This window comes from Carya illinoinensis, chromosome 16, assembly GCF_018687715.1.
Source record: "Carya illinoinensis cultivar Pawnee chromosome 16, C.illinoinensisPawnee_v1, whole genome shotgun sequence".
NCBI lineage: Eukaryota > Viridiplantae > Streptophyta > Magnoliopsida > Fagales > Juglandaceae > Carya > Carya illinoinensis.
Window position 1 is genome coordinate 24601652 of NC_056767.1, and position 25375 is coordinate 24627026.

At 38.6% G+C, this 25375-nt stretch overlaps 1 protein-coding gene across 3 annotated transcripts in view; it reads right to left on the reverse strand.

Moving 5' to 3' along the window:
- Positions 1 to 23593, reverse strand: part of LOC122299157 (eukaryotic peptide chain release factor GTP-binding subunit ERF3A) — a 28753-nt gene extending 5160 nt beyond the window's left edge. For 2 of the 3 annotated variants that reach the window (XM_043109159.1, XM_043109160.1), the window contains exons 1-11: positions 23434 to 23593; positions 22924 to 22989; positions 22747 to 22824; positions 18549 to 18596; positions 18318 to 18419; positions 14703 to 14814; positions 13184 to 13229; positions 12701 to 12772; positions 5166 to 5228; positions 4858 to 5012; positions 4695 to 4759 (exon numbers count right to left, since the gene is read on the reverse strand). In XM_043109159.1, coding sequence (XP_042965093.1) covers positions 4695 to 4759; positions 4858 to 5012; positions 5166 to 5228; positions 12701 to 12772; positions 13184 to 13229; positions 14703 to 14814; positions 18318 to 18419; positions 18549 to 18596; positions 22747 to 22824; positions 22924 to 22989; positions 23434 to 23437 — 811 coding nt within the window. In that variant the 5' untranslated portion in view covers positions 23438 to 23593. The remainder of the gene's footprint in view (positions 1 to 4694; positions 4760 to 4857; positions 5013 to 5165; positions 5229 to 12700; positions 12773 to 13183; positions 13230 to 14702; positions 14815 to 18317; positions 18420 to 18548; positions 18597 to 22746; positions 22825 to 22923; positions 22990 to 23433) is intronic. The other variant, XM_043109161.1, reaches the window with a different exon arrangement.
- Positions 23594 to 25375: the final 1782 nt, after the last annotated feature.

Sequence of the window (25375 nt, forward strand, 5' to 3'; positions counted from 1 at the left end):
AACACATTCAAACTAAAACAAAAAAGAAAGGGGACAGTGGATCCCCTTGTCTCAATCCCTGAGAGCTGTTAAAAAAACCAGCTGGTGTACCATTGACCATAACTGAAAATCTAACTGTAGATATGCAATGTTCATCCAATTACACCACCTTTCCCTAAAACCATACCTACCAAGGGTATAAACCAAGAAATCCCAGTTGACGTGGTCAAAAGCCTTCTCCATATCAAATTTACAAAGGATGTCGGGAATGCCACCTCTGATTCTACCATCCAAGAACTAATTAGCAATAAGTACAGAATCAAGATTTTGTCTTCCTTTGACAAAGGCATTTTGAAATTTTGTGATGATCTTCCCCATAACTACACTCAAACAGTTAGCAAGCACCTTGAGATGATTTTATAAACACTACTAATAAGGCTGATGGGACAAAAATCCTTCACCTCTACAGACCCAACTTTTTTTGGAATAAGTGCAATCAACGTAGCATTAAGACTTTTCTCAAATTTCATAAATGAGTGAAATTCAAGAAAAACCTTCATGATGTCTTCCTTAACAATGTCCCAACATACCTGAAAAAATGCCATAGAGAAACCATCTGAACCCAAGGCTTTATCTTTGTCCATTCCTCTTATCACATTGAGCACCTCCTCTTCAAATATTCTCTCCAACCAAAGTGCACTAGGCTGGTCAATCAAATCAAACTCCAACCCATCAACCTTAGGACGCCAGGAATAAGGCTCCATTAGGAGCTTTTCATCAAAATGAACAATGTGGTCCAGAATTTCAGATTGTTCCGTAATGACATTACCTTCCGAGTAAAGCACCTCTATGGCATTATTCCTTCGATGAGAAATGGCAACTCTGTGAAAAAATTTGGTGCACTTGTCCCCTTCCTTCAACCAAAGGGCCCGAGACTTTTGACGCCAAGAAATCTCCTCCATGAGAGTAATTTTTTCCAATTCAGTAGCAACACCAAGTTTCTTTCTCTCTCATCAACCAATAAAACCCCGACAGCTTCTTTTTCACCAAAGCAAATTAGCTCCTCTAAAATAGACTTTTTCTGGTCCCCTAAGTTCCCAAATACTTTTTTTTTTATAAGTCCCCTAAGTTCCCAAATACTTCCTCATTCCATTTCCTCAAATCTTTTTCCAAAGCTTTGAGTTTACTTGCTAATACAAAACTGGGTGTACCCGACAACTGATTAGAGGACCACCACTCTCTTACCTTTTCTACAAAACCATCAGCTTTTAACCACGTTCTCAAACTTTAAATATCTCCGCCCCTCATGAATACCCCCACAGTCCAAGAGGATCGGAAAATGATCAGAACTTAATCTACGGAGACGTTTTTTACATAAATCAGGGAAATGCAACTCGCAAGGGGAAACAAAAAATCTGTCCAAACTGGACCATGCCTTCCCGTTTGACCAAGTAAAGTCGCCCCCTGCCAAAGGTAAATTGACCAATTCCAGATCAAAGATTAAATCAGACAAATAAACCATGGCCAAACCAATATGAGAGTCCTCCAACCTTTCACTTGGATACCGGGTGAAGTTAAAATCACCACCAATGCACCACGCACCCTCCCACCAACTGCACAGGCCAGCAATCTCGTCTCAAAGAAATCTTCTTTCCCTATCAACGTTAGGCCCATATACACCAGCAAAGCTCCACCCAAAGCCATCATTAACATTCATAAAAGAACAAGCCACCAGATATTCCCCAACAAATTCATCCACCAGATTTACAACTCTCTAATCCCACATCAAAAGAATACTCCCCAAAGCCCCCTGAGAAGCTAAAGAAGCCCATCCCACATAAGAACGGCAAACTTCTTATAATACTTCTGCCAACATATTTTAGTTTGGTTTCTTGCAAACAAATGACATCTACTTTCCATTTCAGAATCAGATTTCTTACCTGAAGGCGCTTACATGGGTCATTCAATCCCCATACATTCCAAGAGAGAATCTTCGGCTTCATGAGTCACTGATGTTCCCAAATCAGAACTGTCTTTCTCCCAAAGACAGAGTTCGAAAGAAAAACTCTCTAAATCCAACAAGTATGCTCTATCATCGAAACGCTGCCCATTCCTTTCCAGCCACAGCACCACATAAAACATAAAGGAATCATCTTCCAAATAGCAGCAATGAGATGACCACCCATAAATCCTTTCCAACAAGCCAAGAGATCCACCACACTATGGGGCATCACCCAAGCAATACCTGACCTGCTGAAAATCTCATCCCAAAAGGTCTTTGCCACCTCACAATGAAGAAACAAATGATCAACCGATTCCCCATCTTTCTTGCACAAATAACACTAGTCTAAGCAGATTATACCATGCTTTCTCAAATTATCCATTGTCAGAAACTTCCCAAGGGAAACCAACCAGCAGAAAAAAGCAACTTAACTTGGCACCTTGGATCTCCAAATACACTTCCAAGGGAATTGGTTGGCACAATGGCACTCAGCTTTTTATAACAAGAGCTGACAGAAAAAATGGAGTTTCCAGCATGTTGCCACAATTACCTGTCCTGCCTTCCCTGCACAATTTTCATATCATGCAGCCTACTGAAAAAAAACTGTAACAACCGGCAATTCCCAATCATCAACATCTCTAATAAATCTCACATTCCATTGGGGGATGTTATTAGAAAAAATTACAGAATCAGCCACAGTGACATCGTTGTCCCTTGCCATCGTAAAACGAGAAGGAAAGGCATTCTTAAGAGCCAAGTCTCCACACCAAATATCATGCCAAAACGAATCCTATCTCCTCCTCCAACCTTAAACGAAACATGATTAAGAAATTCCCCCCAGCCATTCTGAATATACTTCCACAAACCCGCACCATACACACTTCTAACTCCCCCAAGCCCTCCTATATTTAACATTGATAATATTTTTCTAGAACGCGTCCCTCTCTACTTAATATCTCCAAAGTCATTTCCCAAGAAGGGCTTTATTAAAAAGCCTCAAATTACGAATCTCCAATCCTCCACAAGCAGCCGGGGAACAGACTTTTATCCCAACTTACTAAATGGAACTTCCTATCTTCCCCAAGGCCACCCCACAAAAAATTATGGAAGATTCTCTCAATTCTACAAGCAGTCTCTAATCTTTGTATTAGGCTTTTGCCTTCTTTTGATAATATAATTTATTTTACTTATCAAAAAAAAAAAATTCTACAAGCAACCCCAACGGGCAAAGGAAAGCAGGAAAGGAAAATACATTGGAAGATTAGATGACATACTTTTAATCAGAGTAATTCTTCCCCCTTTGGACAAATAAATCCTTTTCCAACCAGTCAATCTCCTCTCTACTTTCTCAATCACTTCATCCCAAATCAATGAAGATTTATAAGGGTGCCCAAGGGGAGGTCTAGATATCTCATGGGAAGGGATGAGATCTTACAACCCAAAATGTTTGCCAAATCCTTAGCACAATGTTAAAATCCTATCATTCATTTCTTGTTACAGCCCAAACATAGCACAATAGATGACCAAATTAACATACCCCCAAAGTCAAAAGCTTTGTACATGGACTTGTCTTGCTCAAGATCATCATGCTACTCTTTCAAATATTTTTCACAAGAATAAAACTAAAATTAGATGGCCAGAAGAGAGGTTTGGTTCAAATACGTTCAAGACCCATTTATGACTAGTGCTATATCAGAAACATTAATATACTGTTCAGAATCACAAACCAAGAACAATGAAAACATACCCAGTATTTTACAACACCAAGCACCAATTTATTAACAGATTGGTTAATTGGGTTGAACCGTTGAAGTCAGGTTGGCAAATTCATGTGCATTGAAAAATATGGCTCAAGTCTTAAAAAATAAAAACATATATGTTTCAAGTAAACCCTTTATAGGCTTTGGTTCTGAAGACCCAATACTTTTAAATTCAGTCAGGTCAGATTAATTTTCTATTATGTAATTATAAGGAAAACATTATCCAGAAAGCTTAGCTGAGTTGAATACTAAGAAGAAATGCTATATAATTCAGAGGCAAGCATCAGAAACCTTGCCCAGATATCGTATAGCACTCATGCACAGGTAATTTCGAATAATTGACAACATCAATGTGGTGAGTAATATCAATGAACCCTTGCAAATCCAAAAACCATACAATCCATCAAAGGCATCAAAGCTGAGTATAGCGCACACAGCATCAAAAGGGTGCAAAGTGGAGCCAAGCAGTCATATCTCTAATACATACAGAAATGAATCTCATGGTTACTGAACTCCCATTATTAATCAACACAAATATAATATGTCATCAAACACACATTACAATGTCACTGCATTCCAACAAAAACTTAAAAGAGTCCACGCCATTTACATCGGCAAAAAAATTATACAAATGTATATCTATAGGCCAACAGAAAATGCAAGATGATAATAAGAAGGGTGGTGCTAGTGTGCTGCCCAGCTTATTTTTTTTCTTCTTTTCTTTTTTATATTTTTTTAACATATTTAAATATTAAAAAAAAAATACACCAACACACTAAAAGTCACTTTCTTAATCATTAAGTGAAGAAAAAAAAAATTTAAAAAAATTAAATACATGAGCGGTCAAAATGAGGGAGCAAACTCATGGGGTATACTAGCATTTTCCTAATAAGATTTGTGAAAATCAAAAACAATACAAGTCACGGAAAAGAAGAAAACCATTCTTCCAATACCTTTCTTGACATTGTATCCTGATGACTTCAAAAATGGTACCATCTTTGACTCAATTTCATCATACCTGGAAAAAATGCAATATGAAGAAACTACTGGGGATCATACGAGTAGAAAAGCAGAACCGTGAACAAAAAGAAAGAGGGAAAGGAAGAGGAAAAGCACCTTTCCTTTGACCAATTGACAGTTGGGTCATCCATTTTATTTACAACAACAAGCAGCTTAGACACACCCAGGGTTTTTGCGAGCTGAACATGTTCACGGGTCTGTCCACCTCTCTCATATCCAGTTTCAAATTCCCCTTTCCGAGCAGAAATTACCTAATAGAGAGAGAGAGAGAGAGAGAGAGAGAGAGAGAGAGAGAGTAATAAATATCCATGATGCACGACTCATCAAAGAACAATGCATAAAATAATAGTGTACAAAATCCATGATAGTTAAATATCAAGTACAAAAATTCTAACAAATCTTACCAATACACCTACGTCAGCTTGAGATGCACCGCTGATCATATTTGGGACATAGCTTTTGTGACCCTGAAAACTCAAAACAAAAAAAAAATATCAAAAGCATTTCTCCAAGAAGATAATTTAAAATTTAAACTAAAAAGAGAGAAGACATTTTGAAAAAAAAATTATATTTGCAATCATAGGAGTACAGAAGCGCTGTACACTCCTTTTGAAAAAAGTGAGTAAATATGGGACCCATATGACAAAACTATTTTTTTAATAGTAGACCCCACTCTTTTCTAGAAAGAGTACAAGGCGCTTGTATATCCCATAACTATATCTAGCATTACCCTTTTGAAAAACTGGAACTATGGCAGAAAAATATATTTAGATCATAATGTTTGAAACCAGATAATCGTGATATTTTGTGATTCCTCATTCAATTCCTATGATAGATAACAAACACTATAAGAGCCAAAATAAAAAGATTTAAAATCCCAATCCAAGGTCTAAATAATGGTCATTTGAACACAGTATCCTCCAGTCCATTCAGCTTATACTCAACCCCACTTTTTTTACAATTAAAGGTACCACTTTTTTGTACAATTAAAATTTTTCTAGCAGGAAGCATCAGTGGCTGAACTTCACCAAGTTACAAATCGCAATTCACGGAGGAGCATTTCAATCATTATATTAGTGCTTGATTAGGAAGTGAAATTGGCCTCTTTGCTACTTAAACCCCCTTGTACTCACTACTCACTCGAGCTTAAGGGAAACCATGAGGATGAGATGGGGGGATCCATCCCAGCAGAAAGCAATTTTAGGTCAAATCATATCATCACATCCTGCACTGCAGTCGAATGTTCTTTTTCATGGAAAAGTATGACTGAACAAGTCTACCTCAAGAATGGTTTTCTTTATATCAACAGTGACTTTAGAGAAGACCCTAACAATCGATAATTTGATAAGGAGACACATAATGACGTTGGATTCATGCTTTATGTGCAAGAACCAAGGAGAAACTATTGACCATTTTTTTCACTGTGAAGTGGCTAGGGCTGTGGATCTCAATTCACTAGGGGGCTTCATAGGAACTATTCCCCAATTTGAATTAGCCAGTTGGTAGAAAACTCAGTATTTCTATAGACCTCCCTAGCCAGGGTGCCCTTGGTTTCTATCTCCAACTCACTACTCCAAAAGATGTAGTTGCTCTAGTTCTCTACTAGTCTCCTCCTTCCATGGCACCTTTTCAGCCAATAAATCTCTCCCTTTGCTTTCACATCAAGACCACATGATTCATTCAACAGCAGCCTCTTACAAACCCCCTGCAAACTCAATTAAGACCGATTCCCAATTAGATTAGATCAGCTTTATGGATTCTAATTAACTCAGCAGGCCGCATGTATTTTTGTTGTTCTTATCCTATCAAAAATATCTGTCGACTATCTCCCTATGTAGAATATCTTCTCTACTACTTATCAAAAGAACAAATCTACTAAATCCACATACTAGCCCAGGTCTCCCCCTCTTCCTCTTGTCACTGCGTCCAATCAGTTCAATTTATATCAGTTAAATCCTCAGCTATGCAATTATCACTCGCAGCTAAGGATGCCCCCCATAGTCATAGTCAATTTAGATCTGCTCATCAATCCTAGGTTAATTTGTCCTTCAATGGCACACCACATAATTAAAACACTATCACAACCAAAAATTTCAATAATAGATAAAATTGAGCAAGGTGGCAAGAAGATAGCTCAACAAGATGTATCCACAAACATAAAATAAAGATACAATCTAGATAGTATTTCTAAGTTTTAGAAATAAAGATCTTAAATGCAAAAAATATTGAAACAATTTTTTTTTTATGAATAAATAAATTTTATTGATCCAAGAATGGCAACGCCTGAAATACAACTCCGATGTCCCACCTAAGTGGGCACATTAGAGGCAAGAAAATCTCGAAGGGCCATGCCATTAAAATCTACAGCTATGGCCCATCTACAAAGAGTTCTAATAAATAACAGTTTAAGCTCCTCTAACGATCTTTCTTGGTCTTCGAAATTCCTCTCATTGCGCTCCCGCCACAAACACCACAAGATACAAATAGGGATCATTCTCCACATGGTTTTAATCGGTTGCCTGCCTCTTATGGTTGGCCAACTGGCCAATGCTGCCTCAACTGTTTTTGGCATCACCCAAACCATTGCCGAACGAACAAACACCTCATTCCATAAAGTCCTTGCCACATCACAGTGTAGTAGAAGATGATCTACGGACTCCCCCCCTCCTTTGCACATACAACACCAGTCTGCGATAATGATCCCTCTTTTCCTTAGATTATCAATGGTAAGAATCTTACCCACGGCTGCTGTCCAGACAAAGAATGAAGCTTTTGGAGGTGCCTTGTAACACCAGATCTTTCTCCATGGAAAATGAGAATTGGGCTCTGAGGTGAGAGCCTTATAGAAAGACTTTACAGAGAAAATACCTTTTCTTGCTGGCATCCACCACATGACATCTTCTTGCTGGCTGTTTAATCTTATGGAGTATATAAAGCTGTAGAAATCTGCGATGTTACTTACCTCCCAATCCTGTACTGCCCTACCAAAGTTTATATTCCATGTAATCCGTCCCCCCGAAACCTCCATAGCATCCACCACTAATATATCCTTTGCACTTGCCAATTGGAAGAAAGAGGGATACAAATCTTTTAGGGCCCTACTTTCACACCACACGTCGCTCCAAAATTTAGTCCTGGATCCTGTACCCACCTGGAGCTTAACAAAGTGGTCAAAGACTTCCCATCCTCTTCTAATGTGTTTCCACAACCCAACTCCATGAGCCCCTCTAGCTTCTCTAGAGCACCAGTCTCCCCATAAGCAGCCATATTTCTTTTCAATGACCAATTTCCATAGCGAGTCTGGTTCCCTGGAAAATCTCCATAACCATTTGCCTAACAGTGCCTGATTAAAAACCCTTAGGTTTCTAACTCCCAGCCCCCCCCCCCCCCCCGGGGATCGAGTGGCACACCTGTTTCCATTTAACCAAGTGAAACTTGAACTCCTCCCCCAATCCCCCCCATAGAAAATCACGTTGGAGCTTCTCGATGCGGTTTGCCACACTTGCTGGTATAGGAAATAGAGATAAGAAATAGGTGGGTAGATTAGATAGAGTACTTTTTATCAAAGTAATCCTACCTCCCTTAGACAAGTACATTCTTTTCCACCCCGCCAAACGCTGCTCTATTTTCTTGAACACTATATCCCATATCGCATAAGCCCTCGAAGCGCTCCCCAATGGAAGTCCCAAATATGTCATAGGGAATGAAGCTATCTTGCAACCCAAAGTTCGTGCCAAGAGACGGGTATTAGGGACTATCCCAATTGGCACCAGTTCTGATTTGTCCAGATTTACCTTCAAACCAGAGACTGCCTCAAAGCAAAAAAGTAAGGCCTTTAGCGCTTGCATCTGCCTTTGGTCAGCTTCGCACATAATCAAGGTATCATATGCAAATAATAAATGGGAAATATTAATAATACCCCTATCCGGGGTTCCGATCGGGAAACCTGCCAGAACACCATTCGCAACCAATACCGTTATCATCCTGCTTAGCGCCTCCATGACTATGATGAATAACAAGGGAGATAACGGATCCCCTTGTCTCAATCCACGTGAGCTCACTAAGAAACCTACTGACACTCCATTCAACAAAACAGAGAATTTTGCCGAAGAAATACACCAACGGATCCAGGCCCTCCACCGCTCCCCAAAACCACACCTCCTTAGTAAATGAAGTAGGAAATCCCAATTGACATGGTCATATGCCTTTTCCATGTCGAGTTTACACATGACCCCTGTTTTCCGGTCTTTCAATCGACTATCAAGGCATTCATTAGCAATTAACACTACATCCAAGATCTGTCTTCCTTTAACAAAGGCATTTTGGGGTTGCGTGACAATCTTCCCCATCACCTCGCTCAATCTGTTAGCAAGTACCTTGGCAATTATCTTATACACCCCACTCACAAGACTAATAGGCCTGAAATCCTTAATCTCTGTCGCCCCCACCTTCTTAGGTATCAATGCAAGGAACGTGGTATTAAGGCTTTTTTCAAATCTTCCAACCCTGAAAAACTCCTGAAAGACCTTCATTAAGTCTTCCTTAATAATATCCCAGCACTCTTGAAAGAATCCCATAGAGAACCCATCCAATCCTGGTGCCTTGTCTTTAGCCATTTTCCGCACAACTTCATAGACCTCTCTCTCTTCAAAGTCCCTTTCTAGTCTTGATGCCTCACTCAACCCAATGGTGTTAAAAACCAGCCCATTCAATGGAGGCCACCATCCCAACTGCTCCTTTAGTAAGTTCTCATAGAATTCCACAACATGATTGTGGATTACCTGTTCATCTCTGCACTCCACTCTATCCACTTTCAACATCTCAATATTATTATTTCTCCTGTGTGAATTAGCAATTCTGTAGAAGAAACCTGTGCTCCGATCCCCTTCTCTCAACCATAATGCCCTTGATTTTTGACGCCAAGACACCTCTTCTAATAGGATCAACATTTCAACTTCTGCAACCAGCTCAACTTTCCTCTCTTGTTCCGCCTGAGTGAGGTGTTGTACCTCTTGAAGTCTCTCAATCTCCTGAATTTCCAACAACTTCGCTTTTTTTGTTTCCCCTACATTGCCAAATGATTCCAAGTTCCATGCTTGTACATCTTTTTTGAGAGCTTTTAGTTTTGCTGCAAAAATGAAACTAGGAGTACCTTGGAATTGGTAGGAAGACCACCATTGTTTAACCCTATCCACAAATCCTTCCGCTTTCAACCACATATTCTCAAATTTAAAAGGCCGCCGACCCTTCCAAATGCCTCCACAATCGAGCATAATCAGCCAATGATCTGAACCAATACGGGACAACCGCTTCTACCAAACCTCCGGATAATGGCTTTCCCATTCTGGTGAAATTAGAAACCGGTCCAGTCAGGACCATGATTGATTATTAGACCAAGTAGCGGTACCACCAGCTAAAGGCAAGTCCACCAAGTTCAGGTCAAAGATACACTCCGAGAAAGCCTCCACTGCTGGTCGTACTCTTCTACTTCCCGACGCTTCACTTGGGAATCTCACAATATTGAAATCTCCCCCTATACACCAGGGGAGATCCCACTAGTTGTGAATCCCAGCAAGTTCATCCCATAACAAGCTTCTTTCTGTGTCTAAATTGGCGCCATAAACACTTGCAAAAGCCCAAAGATAGTTATCGGCTACACTCTTAAACGAGCATGCCACCGTATAATTGCCAATAAACTCATCGACCCTTTCTACAACACGTCTATCCCACAGCACCACAATTCCTCCTGACGCCCCATTTGAGGCCAAATAAGCCCAATCCACATGGACCCCGCTCCATAAACTCCACACAATTCCCCTATCAATACACTTCAATTTAGTTTCTTGCAAACATACAATATCCACTTTCCATTCCCTGATCATATTTCTAATCCGCATGCGCTTATCCACATCATTCAGCCCACGGACGTTCCAAGTCACAATTTTTGGTTTCATGGAGTAACGGTCTGCCCCTTCCCTTTTATCCTCCCCCTACTAGCACTGCCCTTCATATTCATAGACCAAGTCAGTCTTTTGAGCTCCCGGTGCTTCTTGGATTCATCCCTATTTTTTTGTTTATGCCCCGCCTCAATTGCTGTAAACAAGGCCATGAACTGCTCTTCATACCCATCGCATTCAAGCCCCACTATTTTCTGTATCTCTTTCACCTTGTGAAAAACCCACTCCGACACATTCGGTTGAGGAGGCAAGCAAAAATTCAAAGGGGTGGGTTTCTCCAATCTACTTATCTGATTTTCTTGAAAAACTCCATCCAAAGTTATATCCTCCAAGCCCATCTGTCCACCATCAGTAGGAAGCTCGAAATCCCCCTGCACCGAAAGGTTACAGTCATCGCCCCCCTTCTCTTCCTACATCTCCGAATCACTACCTGAGTGGATTGAGAGTTCCAAACCGCCTTCCATCCTATCTCCTACACAAATCGGCGTTGTATGGCCACCACACAGTGAGAAAAAATTTTCTGAACTCTCTGGCGAAAACACACTTAAATTCGGCACTGGGTACTGTCCATCCCTGACCGAGAAGCCCCGTAACTGGACAACGGGTCGAGAGGAAAAGGAGTCGGGTTCTTGGGTGATGGGTGTGGACTTAAACTTGGTGTGGGCTGGGACAGCCCGAGCCCAAACCCAAGCCCTAGTCCTACTTCTTCAGACGCGACGTTGGGCTGGGCCTTGTCCACAAAGCCCAGCCTCTCTATTTCCTGTTGACTTACGGGTTGGGGCTGCGGCCACATATAAAACCTTGTGGCCCTTGATCACACGGCCCCGAGCCCATATATGCTTCTCCATGCTTCATCTCCCCTTTCCCCTTTATTTCCATTCTCATCCCAACATACGTACGTAATTCGTCCATTTCCTTTTGCAGCTTCCTCAACTGTCCCTGCAATTCCAACAGTCGCCTACTGCTCACCCACGTCTCCTGCCCGACCGTAGGCCTGCCATAGCCTGACCTCCGTACTGGTTGAGGGGCTCGAAACACACCCCCATCCCGGTCGAAATCCCTCTCTTTCTTCTCGTCGAGCACTGGTCTCGCCACCGTGAGGGCCTCTGCGTACGTGAGGTTGGATGTTCTCCTTGCCCTTCGTTTCGCCTGATCCCCGACAACTTTAACTGCTGGCTCCCTCGTCTGGGTCATCTCTTCCGCCAGCTCCTTTAGGCTCTTCCATCCCCAACCACCTGAACCTTCCGGAAAACAGAGTAAGGAAACTCTTCCCTCGCGTCCATACTCTGCAACGATAGATAACGTCCTCGATGGTTTGTACAACGTTGTGAGACAAAGCTCCGATAGCCCTCCCTTACCACCGAGTACACCTCCTTCCTCCCCCCTCTCAAGCATTCCTCCAACACACGTACAAGCCATAACACCGTATTGCGGCACACAACCACCTCATACTTCTCCTTCCAACCCCTTTCCAATAGACGAATGTTTTCGCCCTCTCTTACCAGAGCAATCCTCTTTGATTCTACCACTAACTCCCTAGACAGAATCATATTCCACCGTACAAACTACACCACCGTCAAAACGCCAGTCGGACGAGAGTGTTGCATGTGTACGGAGAGAGTTTGTGTTTGTGTACGGATGCTTACGGATATATATTGAAACAATTATACATTACTTTTCATAAAAACTATAGGACTACCAATTTGAAGTATGTGATGCAAACATCTTATATGAACAAACTGATACCTAAAATCTATCCATCTAGCTGACCCGTTGTCTGGCATGGGTAGAGGGGTAGCTAACAAAATTAGAGACAGGCCAAGAAAGTCTCCTATCAGTTTCTATGATGTGGTCAAACAAATAGTACGACGCACTTTCTCTAGCTTGTCAACTCATCCCTCAGTAATAATTATTCTAAAGAATCCATGTAAAGAGGAAAAATAGTGTCTGGAAAGTGAATTGTGGGCATTAGGCTCCCTCACCGGTGCATCTAAAATTGTAAATCTTGTCGTCTCTGTTTCAAAATGAGCTCTTCCAACTTCAACAGTAATACCCTGCAATCAGCATCACAAATTTATTAGATTATAGGGTAAATGCAGGTTATAGCGTATAAGTTCTAACAATTCTGAATAAAAATATTTCTCCCCCTTTTTTGATAAGTAAAACATTATATTAATGAAAATAGGCATAACCTAAGTACACAGAGAGTATACAAGAGGTAACACCTAGTTAGGAGAAAGAAATAGAAACAAGAAAATCCAGGACATTGAAATCTACAGCTTTAGCCCATAGGAATAAAGCTTTGACAAAGAACAATCTAATCTCCTCCAATGAGCGCTCCTTATCTTGAAAAGTCCGATTATACTAATATAAAATATTATGAATAAAGTTATTTCAAGAACAGGAAATAATTATATTGCCTAGAAAGTATGCAAATTCTATTAGCATACATATAAATATCATACCTTGGTTCTCTCCTCTTCATTAGTGTCCATAATATATGCCATATACCTAACACAATAACACAATAATAGTATTAGTGGTCAGAAAAGGAAAACGAATTATAAGATCATTACCATGAACTGTGGATCCAGACTATAATTCATGTAATTTCACCCGAAAGCATCATTTAACATGTTTCATAGACAGTGTTGGTGAAAACACTAGGCGCAAGTAAGCGCAAATACCATCTAAGGCATGGGCACAAAGCACAAGCGCATGCTTGATTTAAATAGAGTGTGCAATTATACAAATTATGAATAATAATAAACACTCAATTAAAAACAAAAAAGGTTGAAAATCATGATCAACTAATTACATAAAATTTAAACAACATTTTATATAATTTCCTTGTGCTTTAGCAAATACATGCTTACAAGATGTAATAGCCATTATCAAATTAAAGTACAAGGTTGAACCAAAATAGAACAAAAAGGCCATTACCAAAAAAGCTCAAGAGTTGTATGTATTGATTTCTATGCTAACATAAGAATCAAAAATATCAATCCATCTAGAAAGCCAACTTGGACAGTTATATTGGGTTCAAAACTCAAAAGCATATGCATCACATATGACAACATGTAGCACCACAGTACGTCAATGATCTTCAATATCAACTAAATACCAAAGAATATCTGTTTACATCATTTTCACCTATCATAAGAATTTTTTTTTACATAATTCTCAGGGTCTTGAACTAATACTTTATATCTTTTCAAACAAAATTACAAAAACACACTTTTATGTCCTTTAAGCAAAAGCATTATTTTGTAAATGGCTCTTCACTTCTGGTAAGCAAAACGCTTCAGCCATGGTGTTTTGCACTGAAGCATGCTTTTACCAGCACCGTTCAGCAATGTCAATAGACATATTAATGCATCAAGAGAAAAAGGGGCGAAGGAGGTCAAAGATGAGAAGGGGGAAGAGGAGATGACTATAACCAAATAAGTCATAAATTGAATGTACATACAAGCAAAAATAAATCTCAGCCAAAAATGAAAATTACCCTAATAAGTTATTTGAGTCTTAGTTCTTCAAGGAAAATGATTGGCAATAACCTATGTACAGGCTTAGGTAACTGACAAGTTCATAACAAGATTGAATTCAATAAAAATGTTACGTGAAAGAACAAACTAGACAAATTATGAAAGAGGAACCTAAGAAGTTCACTACATGGTTTGCAGTGCTTACTATATTTTTTTTGATAAGTAATCAAAATTGTATTAATTAAAGAAAAGGCCTAGCCCAGTATGTACAAGAAACTACCCCTTTAAGCGGGGGCACAGTGCTTACTATATTGCTTCAAATCACCAAACATGTCCTGTCTTTTCAATTGGTCAAATGCCCAAGGTCTACTAATTTAGGACACTACGCTCTATGCACAAATCTAATAAAAAAATTATAACCAATCTGCATTCCTGCATGTTCTAACATACATCAGCAAACTTTATTTTACAGCAGTTAAGAAATGAAGCAAGGACTCACCAACTTTCTCTACTTTTCTCCTTTGCTTCTCTTTCATATTTTTGGATTGTGCGATCATCCACCTGACCACTGAGGAAAAGTATCTGGCCTCCAATAGTGGACTTACCAGCATCTGCAACCAAGACACAAAACATGATTATAACTATGAAGCATAAGTAACAATGGATCAACCACATCCAAATATGCTACAACAAAGGAAAGAATCAGGGCTAGAGAATTGGGAGCTATTTTGAGCAGCTAACCAAACATAAAGGGAGTTGAATATTGTAGAATATCGCAAAAGTAATGGCACTGCAGTCATCTTCATGTTGGGAAGGCAGTAGAGAGAGAGAGAGAGAGAGAGAGCACCGTAACCCTACATGCCACCACCCTTGGTCCTGCGAGTGGCGTCTCACCTCCGGCACAGACAAGGTCGACGGCAACCTCGCCGACGTCCAACGCTATTTCTCCTTCCAACGACAGAGGTTTTCACAAGGGCAGTTAACAGGCAGTGGAATAGTGATTGTACCACCGTCGGATCCAACGGTCATTTACACATAAAGGGTCGACCGTGACCGGCGAACCATTTGGGAGTACTCGGGCGCCGATAACTTCTCCGGCAACAGTGGAAACACTTTCTGTCTACTTTTTGCACAGAAATTTCCGTAGTGTTTTTTTAGGGCCTTTGTTTGATCGTGTGCTGCATTGTAGCTTCTGATTTGGGTCATCGTTTACTCGAGTTTATTGGTTGATCGAGCTGTATTGGAGTCAGGATACGTTTGCCTGGGTCTGTGGTAGTTCTTCTCTTGCATCTGGGAGTTCTTTCAGTGGCTCTGCATTAGATTTGTAGTGGGCATAGAACTGTTCTTTTCGTTAAGATGATGAAGTGGGAGCAGTAGGGTATCTTTGATTTGGGATTTGGGATATGTCGATGACGACACGCAATGCGGATTCCTTTTTGTTGGAAGGCGAGAGGTGGTTGAAAGTGGAATCGAAAACTTTTGTTTTTACGAAAGAGGGAGGTAATAGTTTTCATATTTCTGAACGTAGCAAAAGGATAACTAAGTTCATGTGTCTAGGTGGGATGGCAGCTTCGTGGGTGGCTAAGGGGATTGAGGATTGTTTAGAACTCAACTGCCATAAAGGTTTCTTCAGAGGGTTAAGGATGGATAATGGATTTTTTATAATTCAACATCATGTTAACGCAAGGGGTAGCTTTCTGCAACTCTCAGAATTCCGGAATGGAAGTAGGAAAGGTTTGTTGGTTATTCCGAAGGGCGCAAATGGCTTTGGTTGGAGAGGCTTTCTGCAGTCCATTCAAAGTGTTACCGGGTCCAAAACCACTATTCTGAAGCATGAAAACAGGGGAGAGTTTGTTGATGGAAAAATAGTGGGAAAGCCTTCTTCATTCAAAGGTGCTTCATATGCTGAAGTATTGAGGTCACTAACGAGTAGTCCGGCTGAGTTTAGCTCAGTGGTAGAAGGAAAGGAGAAGGCACTTGTAGGAGACAAAAGCCGTTAGGTGACACTGGGAGAAGTGGAGGGGGTCTTGTGGGATGTTAAAGCTCAATTGAACGGAGTTATGGAATATGTGAGAGACTAATGATTAAAGTGGATAAAGGGCTGGACCTAGTTGAGGGTTTTGGTGGTGGGTCGAGAATGGATGAGGGAGGGCAGGGGGCAAATCCTTCAAGTTTGAAGGCCACAAGTATGTCGGCAAAGGTTTCAACACCATCACAGATAGGGTCGTTAGATGTTGGCATCTTTGTTCATGCCAGTGTCACTATGCCTCCTGAGGGAGCAGTAGGGCCTCAAACACCAGTTGCACATGGGGTTGGTACTTCTATACAGGGTTCATTTTTAGTTGAAGATGGGAGTCCCTCCAGGGTCTTGTGTACTTTGGAAGAAATAGTCGAGCCTCTTTTAGAAGATGCAAACAGGGTAACAGAAGTTTGTGTTTCCCCTACCTGTTCTATGTCTCATGAGGGAGCAGTAGGTGATGGAGTACATACACGCAATGTTGATGGTGGGGAGGTGACAGAAACAATGAACAACCACCATATAGCTGTTGAGCAACCATTTGGAAGAAATGAAATTATCAGTTTATCGTTGGTGCCTTATGTGGAGGAAGGTTTAGAGTCGGGAGTGCAGTTGGGTACTTTGTCTGAGGATAATGTCGTTCCCCAGGTTTCTCTTCCTCCGGTAAACAATATAGTGGGTTCTCCATTGGATTGGGTTTTGAATAAAATTAATAAGTGTCAAGAAATCCTGGGGCTTTCACATGGAGAATATGAAGACCAATTTAAAGCAATACTCACTGCAATCAAGACGAGCCACGTGCTTGAAACCAAATCACATTTCAAGAAAAGCAGGGAGTTAAAGCATCTTGCATGGGCAATCAACTATGATGCTAAGGGAGATAACTCAAATCGAGGGAAGACTAAAGGGAGGACATTGTGAAGGATTTTCTGGCATTCTTGTAGTGGGATTTTCGGGTAGATGATTAGTTTAACAGGAAAACAAGGGGCTGGGGTTGGGGAGGTATGTTCCATTCAAATTCAGGCTTGGTGTATTTTGGGTAGTTTTCATGGTTTTTGGGCCATTAGGGGCTTTTTAGTATGGGCTAAGTGTTTTCTTGTATACGTCCAGTATAATTGGTTACTCCTATTGATATCTAAAATAAAAAATTATAAAAAAAATATTACTTATCCCAAAAAAAAAAGAACAAAGGAAAGAATGAATAAAAATAATGAAAGAAATTACCTATCAAAAAAAAATGAAAGAAATATGCATGAAATGTTTTAAATGTTTTTGGCTGTATGAATGAAATGAACACGGCAATGGTACAGAAGTAACAAACGAAGACAACCATCCTGTATGGTCTGTCGAGTTGCCCACTCTAGTACACTATCGTTTATCAAGTGTTGTCCATGCCTTTTTTTATTATGTGTGAAGTAATTTATTAATGCCTTTTCTTTTCTTTTTTTATCTATAATTTATTAATTCCTTTCAAAAATGAGTGACGTTAATATGCTTATTACTGGATATTTGACTCATTTAACAACCCAGATACTATCAAGAACTAGTCTACACGCCAGGAATAGTGTGGAGTTCTTTTTTTTAAAGAATGTGTGAATTGTGTCTTCATCAAGAAGATGTTTTTAGCAAGTGCTTGTGGCAAAATAGGGGCCTATGTTTAGTATCATGTTTTTTAGATTCAAGACTAATTTTAATCTTCAAGTTTATTTTTCAGGAGTTATAACTACATGGTACATTGTAAAAAGTTCATCAATAAAGGTTGCTTAGGCTTTTGGTTTACAAAATTTTCTCTCTCTGCACTATGAAATAACAATATGCAGCATCGTATCCCTAATAGGATGAGGATGTGACAATAACTCCCCTCCCCTCATCTCAAAAATCTTTAGAAAGGAGAAAACTTTAGAAAAAGAAAAAAGCAACAATCATAATCACTCATCTAGATAACTGCACTGCTGATCTTTAGTGCAGATAACTCACTAGTACACATTACCAATGACATCATCAATGGCCATTCAAAGATAATCATCACAAAAGATAGAATATATCCTGGAAGTCAGCAGTCTATATTAAGAACAGCCATGAAATGGATGAACTTACCAACATGGCCAATGAAAACAACATTCAAATGTCTCTTCTTAGATAATTCCTTCTCCTCTGCTGCTGCTCTATCGTCCGCGGCAGAGACTTTCTTGTCTTTTACTGTGATTCCAAGCACACAAGAAAATGATGATTGGAGCCAAAATTAAAAAAAATAATCTAGCTATTAAACAATAAGTTAAAACTATAATTTTGTAAAAAATAAAAAGTTAAAAGATACTCCTGCAGCACCTTTATGTTCAACCTGCACTGCCTCATTATGGACATCTTCCTTTGAATCTGAAACCAACCAAAGCAAAAAGCTATTCAGATTAGTTATATATTCCAAATTCATATAACATATAATAAAAATCATACAAAATTGGGTAAAAGTGGACATTAGACTTTGGCTCAACCACCATCTCCTCCCACCATGAAATGGGGTAATAGACAAGGTCATGAACTCAAGACCCATATGGTCCATGTTCAACTCATCGATCAAAAAAAAAAACAGAGAGAGAGAGAGAGAAAAAAAGAGAAAAAAAAAAAAAGTAAAAAAGAAGAACCATAGATGCAAACCACAATTTTCCAAACCGGCTCCTAATGCGTACATTAATATATTAGCAACTCTAACAGCATATTAAGGTCAACATATCTAAAACATTACTCCATCAACCATACTTTACATGGGATGCAAGTAAAATCTGAAAACTTAATTATGCTTCATTGGGAAGGATCTTTATTTTTTTATAAAAGTAAAGAAGAATGGTGAACTGGGAAGCATCTAAAAGGTCACTGTATACAGGGAAAACCACATTACTACATTCTTCTTATTTTCATGCACTAACAAGGCAGGATCTATAATAAAGAAAAACAAGTATTAGCGAACGACACAGTGGACATAAGCTCCTGCTGCAAGGTACATAATCAAAACTCGTTACTTATCAAAAAGTAATCAAAACATGTATGAAGAGCACGAAGTCTTAGCCGAAGTACAAGTTGAAAATGGAGCATTGGATTAGAATATTTTAAGCCCTCCCATCGTCCTTTCACAATCCTCAAAATTTCTTTCATTCATTTCCCTCTGAACACTCACACTAGGCAAATAAGAGCCATCTTCCACATTGCACAATTTGAGGGCTGCCGCATAACCCTCTCCAATTTGCAACTTAAGCTCTTCCATCGTCTTCTCACAATCCTCAAAATTTCTATCATTCCTTTCCCCCCGAATACTCCACACCAAGCAAATAAGCATCTCAAGGTGACAGTGTCATTGTTTCTCCTATTCAATTAGCCACTAATGGAAAATCTTTGTATGCTTGTCACCCACTTTTAACCCTAGTGCCCTTGACTTTTGCCTCCAAGACACCTTTTCCATTAAAGTGACCATTCCTAGATCAATGATCACTTCGTTTTTCTCTAACTTCTATTCCTGAGATAATGCTCCCTCCTTTTCCATACCATCCAAAACCTACAACTCCTCGAAGCGACTTCCGATGTTTCACATTACCAAAGACTGTCATTCCATAACCTTAGATCATTCTTCAGAGCCTTAAGTTTTCGGGCCAAGATAAAGCTTGGGAGTTCCTTTAAGTGGGATGTCCACCCTCGTCAACAAAACCTCCTACTTTTAGCCACATATTCTGAAATTTGAAATACCTCTCCTACCTCCTTGAATATCTCCATACCCATATCATGTTCACTTCCCCGTCGTGAGATTTAGGCCTCATTTGGTTACACAGACCATGTCATCTCATCCCATTTAATTATTACAATTTTTCCAAACTCATATACAAAATACAATAAATGATTCAACTTTTTCAAATCCTAAAATAAAAATTATATTCTAACAATATTTTATTCAACTTTCATCCCATCTCATCTGTGTAACCAAACGAGGCCATAAGCAATCTATCAATTCTAGACCAAGGAGGAGTGTCCTGATTGTTAGACCAGAACCTCTGAAAATGGGGATTTCCATAGGATTATGCTCATGGATGAAATCTACGAACTCCACCATAGCTGAGCAAAGCTGAGCTTCACCCAATCTCTCACTTGGAAATGAAGTGACATTGAATCTCCACCTATATACCACAGTAATTCCCACAACCACCACCCAACTCCTCCAACAAAAACCTAACTACAAGAATTAGGCTATGAACCCTAGCAAAATCCCAACAAAAGCTACTTCTACATTTTCAAAAGAACAAGGCATTGTGCATTCCCCCACCCATGCCACTTTCTCTAACACCCAATTATCCCAAATTAGCAAAACTACAAACGGTTAAACAAGCCCATCCCCACAAGATACCTCCTCCGCAAGCTGTGAACAATGCCTTTAGACACAAAGTATAGCTTAGTTTCATCTAGACAAACAATATCGAGCTTCCATTGCCAAAGAGGTTTTTTATACTAAGGTGCTTGTTTGCCGCATTCAACCCCCAAACATTCCACGATAGTATTTTAAGGTTTATAGCGAATCTAGTGCACCCTCCACTTGGCTTGCCACGACTAGAAACCTTTCATTTGCATCATAATCATAGTCCTTTTAGCTCTCCATTCCTATCTCAACCCAATTTGAAGGAAGCAAGAGACCCCTAAAGAGAATTCCCTAATTTGATGTCAATGAGTAACCCCATAAACAGCTCTTTAAAGCCCTCACATGATAACCCCACACAATGTTGAATTTCCTTCACCTTTTGAATAACCCAACCCAATAACTTTGTGTCAATTCAAGCGAATGAAACCATATTATATTTTGAAGCACAACAATTCAACGGAAACACGTCCACCCTTAAATACAACTCCAAACGCCAAACCAGATGATGCACATCGCACTTATTCATACCAATACCACCTAGCTCAGCCATTTAAAAATTAATCAACTCCTTGCCCCTGTCCCATTTGGTTCTATCCTCACTTGCCAATCAAGGAACATTCATAGCACTGAGGGTCATCCGATTGAGCAAAATTGAAATCACGCTACTCTATGGCAAAACAATTTTTTTTTTATTACCGGCAGTATTGCTTGCTTTGTTGCCAATCACCATGATAATGGTCTCAAGAATCGTGGGCAATAACAGAACAAAACTAAGGTGATGTCCATCTCTGCAAACAACAGACCCCCCAGCCACTAGAGACTACCTCGTTGGACTCCCCAAAATATTCTATTCAGTTTTGTCACCAGGCAAGAGCGTCATTGATTGTCTTTGTTCTCCGCTTGACATATTGGCACATTCAGGTCCTGAACTCTCTAGACCTGATTCCAATTCTAACCCGTGAACTAATATTAATTTCTAGACAACGGGCTCACCTTCTCCCCCAAACACCATTGATCATCGTAGCCCCCAATTCCAACCTGTTCAGCCATGGTTGCTTATGAATTCAGTATTGGTTCTGGCCCACAGTGCCACTCAGGTCTTTACTCATACTCAAAGGCCCCATACCAATCCACAGCTTGGCCAACCATTGGGCTTTTGGTTGATGCTTTGAAAAAAAAGGGATATGATAATGGCTCAATTAAAGCCCAAGTTTTTATTAACATACCCACATTTTATTGACAAAGCCCATCTTCACTTAGAGGCCTATAATTGTGGCCCAAGTATTTCTCCAGTACAACTATTCCACAAGCAGAGCCCAATAGGTTTTTGAAATTCCATCTCCTACACTAAGGATCTCGATGATTGTTGGCTCCAGAAATACTATAGAATATTTGATTTCCTCAACCCAAGATTTTATCACCTTGTTTACCTCAAATGGCTCTACTCCTAACACACTTGCAACCCTCAACACAACAAATTCAACCCCTACCCAGATTGTCAAGAGCCGAGCGTAGCCTTTCCCTTTAAAGGCCTTGGCAAATGAGCAAAGTCAATCATTGCCTTCCATAATGATTTTTATTAATACTTAATAAATTGGGATAGGTACCCTTGAAGAAAATAAAGGGTATACAAGAAAGCATCTAATGAGAGAAGTGTACCTCAACTCTATGCAGCAGAAAGAAACTATAGTCTCAAAATATATAAACTCAAGTCTTTATCAGCTCCATAGAATGTAAAAAATTACAACTCAATGGAGACATAATAAACACAATTTACATGTAAAAAGATAGAAATAAAAACATATAAGATAGAACACAATTATATTACACTTAACATTTTTCATTTTTTTTTTTTTGTACGTAAGCATTTGTGTGATTCAAGAACTCACATTCAGAGTTATCACAATTTGAAGTTATCTATCATATTAAATTTCAACATGTTTCTGTTGATTTAAAAAACTCTAACAGCATTCACCATTTCAATGACCTTTTTAACTCTAGCAGGAACAAAATACAGTTGAAGAGAAGCAGACACCATATAAATCAAATATTTAGTAAAAATACAGTGAAACCTTGAACACAAATGTCTGATAACAACGTAGAAAACAATACTTTAATGCCACTACCAACCTTCCTCCATCTTATCCACTTCCACAGGTTCTTCTGCCTTTGCATCTTCAGAATTTACAACCCCATTACTGTCTTCTGCTAAGTTCCCGTAAAAACATAAACAAAATTATTCAAACAAAGAGCAATAATCAACCATTTCTATTATTTTTTTAACAAATAATGTCTTCTCAATAGTACCTGCCGAGTCGAGCTGCAAAGACCGTATATCCTCCGCGATATCTATCATTTTTTTCTCATCCACGTCTACCAGAAGAAGTAAATACAAGTCATTTCTATGGATTTCTCAACATTCGAGAAAGAAACTCCAGTAACTCAAGCTCAATTTAACTAACTAAGCCTTTTTTAGTAACAAAAGAAATAAGGTCTAGTCCCCAAATTGAATTAGTTTTTTGTTCTCTTTAACCAAACGGAGGATAATTGGAATCCTTATGGAAAAGAGAAAAAGAAAAAAGAATAAAAAAAGAACTCTGAGCAAAAGATAAAAAGGTGACAAACAAAAATTCGGAAAATTTGCAAGGAATTTCAAATAAACACTAGGAGAATTCAGATCAGAGCTCAAATAATCACAAAGATCTATCGAAAAATTATTTCAAAAACTGCATGCGTAAAGGAAGGTATTAGATAGAGAAATGAAACCAAAGAAACAGAGATTCTAAGATAAAAAGATAGAAACAGTTGGCGACGTACCCATCGTGAAGTAGGAGCACAGATTCCGCAAGAGAACTAGGGTTTTGTGAAAACGAGCGGAGATAAGAGACGAAAAGCAAATGCTGTGAAGGAGGCGTGGAGGTTTGGGGAGTCTGGAAACTATACCATTAGCGTCCCCAGTTCAATATCTTATGTTATTCGGTAAAATTATGTGATGTCGTTTCAATCTTCCTTTTTTATTATTTCTTTTTATAATATTCGCGTAAATATTAATTAATTTTGTTGGATAGATTTCTCTAGATATAATATTAAATACATTTTAATACAAATCTGAGGTACTACTTCAAAAAATATCCACTATAAATAAAGTTAATTTATATGACCATGAATAAAGTTAATTTCTTCATATAAATTACATATTATCCTACAATACTAGTACATTTTTAGACATTATAAATTATATTTAAAAAATAAATATTTATTATATTTAGTCATGTGAATATGATGTATGTGAAAATAAAGATTAAGGTCCCGTTTAGATATTAAGATGAGAATAAATGAATTGAGATGATTTATAAATAATAGCAAAATTATTAAATTGAGATAAAATGAGATAGTTTTTAAAAATTTGTATATTTGAGTTTACGAGTAAGATGATACGGGTTTAACTTTTTAAGATTTGATAGCTGTAGATCCAATTAATTATTACATAGTATTTGTAATGATTGACTATTTATAAAAAAAACTATGTACAATTATTTTTATATATTTTTTTACATATTTTATTGATGCGATTGACTATTTCACAATTTTATTAATATAAAATAACTATTTGATTAATCATATTGGTGAAATATACAAAAAATACGTAAAAATAATTGTATATAACAGAACTTATGTATTTAAATATATATTAACATTTTGGAGATTTGTAGTTTGGATTAGAAATTCTGTCTCCATAAATCTCATAATTAAAATATTTTCATCTCAATTTTATATTCAAATTGCTCTTATAATATAAAGAAATTCGGTGATAAAATATCTTAGAAATGGTTGAAAATTCTAACAAGTAACTGATCTTTTTAAGACACATGGGGGGCTCCAATCCAAAGCCCGACAAAACCACTGATTTTCTTTTTATTTAATTATTAATAGGAAGGTCACAGTTTAACTCTCTCTCTCTCTTCGCAGGCATATTGAAAAAACAACACGCTACTGAGTCGTATATTGAGTTGATTCGGAAAGTAAATAGGGTTTGGGCCTATTGCAGGGAAAAAAAAAAGGAACTGAACCACTTTGCTGCACATATACTTGGGCCCCCAATATAAGTTAACGTTTCAGACGAGAATTTGAGAATAGAACTTTTGTTATTGTTTTCTTTGTCAGCTTTCATTGGGCCTTATTTTCACGTGCTTTTTTTTTTTTTTTGTTTTTTTTTGGGTAGGGGGGAACGGAGGGATTTGTTGGGCCTTCCTCCTTATTTTCATTAGGCTGGCTGATCAAATAGCATAAATATATATTTTTTTGCTCCCTGGACTAATTCATTAGGCTTCATTTCGTCTAGAGCAACAAATTTTCACAATAATAGTTAAAAGATGGTTTTCATTGAAATGGGATTCCCATGCTGCATCCTAAAGCCACAATAGGTAATGATGTATTGAACTCGACTACTTCAAAGAATTTGAATAAATTTTCCACACCCTCTTTCTCAAAAGAGAAAGCAAATAAAAATGTCTATTTGCATCAAAAGAAAAGATAGAAAATTGTTGTGGAGAAGGCGCATACACCACACACTACACACAAAAGAGGTGCGTGGTCTAAAATCATCGCCGTTCAATTATATATCGTCTCAAATCAATGCATTTAGAGTATCTGTATTAGTCATGGGACCTACATTTATTAGATTTTGATATGTTGTAAACATTGTTTGAAGCCCCCCCATATCTAATTTTGATCCAATAGTTGACCAAGGCCATATATA